Here is a 3,160-nt window from a genome sequence, read left to right as displayed (position 1 = left end):
TGGTGGACTGGTAGACATGGGAGGAAGTAAAGTGGAGTGAGAACTGTCAAAGCCACTGCATGTACACCCGTATGGCCAGGGGTGCTACCAGGTCTCTGCCAGAATACCTGTTTGATTTTGAGGATGTGTTCTCGGAACAGGGGTGTCAGGAACTTCCACATCATTGACCATATAATTGCTCCATTACTTTACTTCCTGGGGCCAATTTGTCTAAGAGCAGGCTATATAATATTTCAGATCTGGAAAGGCAGACCATGACCACACATGGTCAAAATTGTTGATACCCCTTGTAAAATGAAAGAAAAACCCACAATGGTCACAGAAATAACTTGAATCTGACAAAAGTAATAATAAACTAAAAATCTATGAGAATGAACAAATGAAAGTCAGATATTGCTATTCTGCTTCCACAGAATTTTAAAAAACAATTAAACTCATGAAATAGGCCTGGACAGAAATGATGGTACCCCTGAAAATAATGTGACAAAAGGGACATCTTTTTTGCTAGGTCGCGAAAGGGTTGCTTGTGTCCTATTATAAGAGATAATTTTATTTTTGTTATGATATTTGAGAAACAAAAAATATAATACAAAACATAAATCAATAAATAAAATATTAAGTTAAATATTAAAATAATTTTCTATAATTATCCCAGAAATGTCTTCCTTATAGGGTAGTTTATCAACCAAATTTGACATTGTCTTGTGGGGGATATAGCCCTTCTAAAAAAATTGCACCATTAATGTTGTAATTATAGTCTCAGTTCTGCAGAAGTTGAAGTGTAATTTAATATGCTAATTACTTTTTTTTGGCGCACACTTGGTGTGGCCAATTGTCACAGTGCACTATTCTGTCCACTGGTTTTGCATGTCCCCGTTGATGGCGATAGCTTGCCTGGTATCTGTCTGCCGAGAAACCTATGGCAGCTAAGAACTATCAATCACGAGTGAGGAAGTTGAAGGTATGTATAATTTGTGGGCAGGACGGTGCGTCGTACCTCTTGCGCAAAGCCAAGGGGGCACCAAACAACCTAATTGGCATATTTGATTAAACTTCTACAATGAACATCAATGAGAGTATCCCAATGGTACCAACGATAACTTGACCCATAAGAAAACTTGCAGGATTGATTTTCTAAATAAAGCAAAATAGTTGATGTGAGCGGTTAAACACATGTAAAAATAGATTTGTAATCTTCTGGAAAAATTCATTTTAATTTTTTATCACCTTCTTGGAAAACTATTTTAGATACATGACATATCCAAATTAATCTGCCAATAGTATTTGGTAAGATCAATGAGTTCATGCTAAAAGGGTATTCTGAAGTTGTATCTTCTGCAGTCTCCTTACTTTCTGGTTGCTTGGGGGTGGGCACTCCTCCTTGAGTGACAGTTTTAATCCAAGAGCTTCATCCTGCTACAATACATTGATGGTGTGTGAGTTTTGTTTTGAGTCTACAATATTATCACCATATTTACATTGGGAAACAACAGTGAGTTTTAACAAGCACATGGCTCAGGAAAGTAAGATTCATGATTAGGAGAACTGCTCTGAAAACTATCCATACAGGAGGCCAGGAACTGGAGATTCTAAAGGACTGATAAGAGCACCTTGGTCAGGAGCTGAGAGGGAGGGTGAGGGAGGTGAGCACTTGACATTTAATAGAAATCAATAGGCTGGAGCGAGCTGACTAGAATGTTAAGAGTTAACTTCTTTCCTGAAATGTAACTACTGTGCACACTCTGCCAGGATCTGGTGGCTGAGCTCTTTGGAAACAAGTTGTACACTATGGAAGATAAAAGTAGTTATTGTGGTGTATTGAAAGCAGAAAGAAAAAGCAAGTCAAATGCAAACTTGCTTATTTTCATGCTGTCTAGCTAACTAAAGCAATTTAATAACATAAGACTATCCCTTTAAGTTTCTATCACATAACATGTCCAAGGACGTCTTGCAAAAAAAATTAAGAATGTAGTCTTAAAGATAAACTCTGTTTCTCTCTGATTTTGTGCTTCACCATTTTAATTAGAGCCATCTTTATTGCCTACACTGAATATCAGAGGGTTTAACATGGGAGTAATAGTTGAATACAGAATAGATAGAGTTAATTCGAAGACCCGAGGATCTATAAATGGTGGCATTATATACACAGACATCCATGTGCTGTAGAACATGCTGAGGACTATGAGGTGGGACGAGCAGGTGGAGAAAGCCTTTCTTCTCCCATCACTAGATTTAATATGTAAGATCACAACGATGACCTTAATATAAGATAATATACTACACAAAAAGGGGCCAAAGCCAAAAAGTACAGCTTCCATGTAGGTGAACAGCTGGAGCCCAGCATTGGGACAGGATATTTTGGCAAAGGCTTTGAATTCACAAAAAAATTGTGTAACTGTATTAGAATAACACAACTGAATATTAGATGTCGTCAATGTTAAGGAAATTGAGTTAAAAAATCCAGTGGTCCAGACAACTATTATGAAAAAGATGCAGTTCTTCTTACTCAACATTCGATGGTAATCTAGAGGGTGACAAATGAGAACATATCGATCATAAGCCATAATGAAGAGCAGTAGGTCCTCCGTAGTGACAACATGGCTGAAGAAGTACATTTGGACAAAGCACTGGGTGAAAGTCAAGGTGTAGACACCACTGAGGAACATATGAACCAACTTAGGAACAGTGGTTGTTGTGTAGCATAGGTCAACTATAGATAAATTGCACAGGAATAGATACATGGGGGTGTGTAAGTGGCGATCATAATATACTACGGTAAAGGTGGCTGAATTAGCAAGTACTCCGATCAGATATATTACGACAAAGATAAAAGATAAAAGTGACTTATTATCCTCATGGTTAGATAAGGTTAACACAAAGAACTGATATGTGTGATTCTCCATGAGGTTTGAGTATGAGACAAAGTCAATTTTTAAGACCTTCATAAACATTTTACTTAACCTAACTTTTTTTGCAGACTTGTGAAGACACATGATAAGGTTAAAGAAAGAAAATCTCAATCACTTGGTATCCTTAGAATGAGGAAAATTACATTTGTTTTTAAGTTGACCAAGCCAAAGTTGACCAAGTCAGGGGAAGACCGATTGTCTCCTTACAGCTATCATCGGAGAAAGAAAGATTGGCCATGCAAGGCACGAAA

General features: G+C 37.4%; 1 protein-coding gene across 1 annotated transcript; it reads right to left on the bottom strand.

Moving 5' to 3' along the window:
- Positions 1–2,018: 2,018 nt before the first annotated feature.
- LOC141180596 (olfactory receptor 1M1-like) lies at positions 2,019–2,951 on the bottom strand. Its single transcript, XM_073660685.1, has one exon. The coding sequence runs from the start codon at positions 2,949–2,951 to the stop codon at positions 2,019–2,021; it is 933 nt and encodes a 310-aa protein (XP_073516786.1).
- Positions 2,952–3,160: the final 209 nt, after the last annotated feature.

Source organism: Phyllobates terribilis, unplaced genomic scaffold (genome assembly GCF_046119375.1).
Source record: "Phyllobates terribilis strain yellow unplaced genomic scaffold, ASM4611937v1 Scaffold_33__1_contigs__length_13283291, whole genome shotgun sequence".
In the NCBI taxonomy this organism is placed as follows: domain Eukaryota; kingdom Metazoa; phylum Chordata; class Amphibia; order Anura; family Dendrobatidae; genus Phyllobates; species Phyllobates terribilis.
This window is presented reverse-complemented; position numbering and strand designations above follow the sequence as displayed.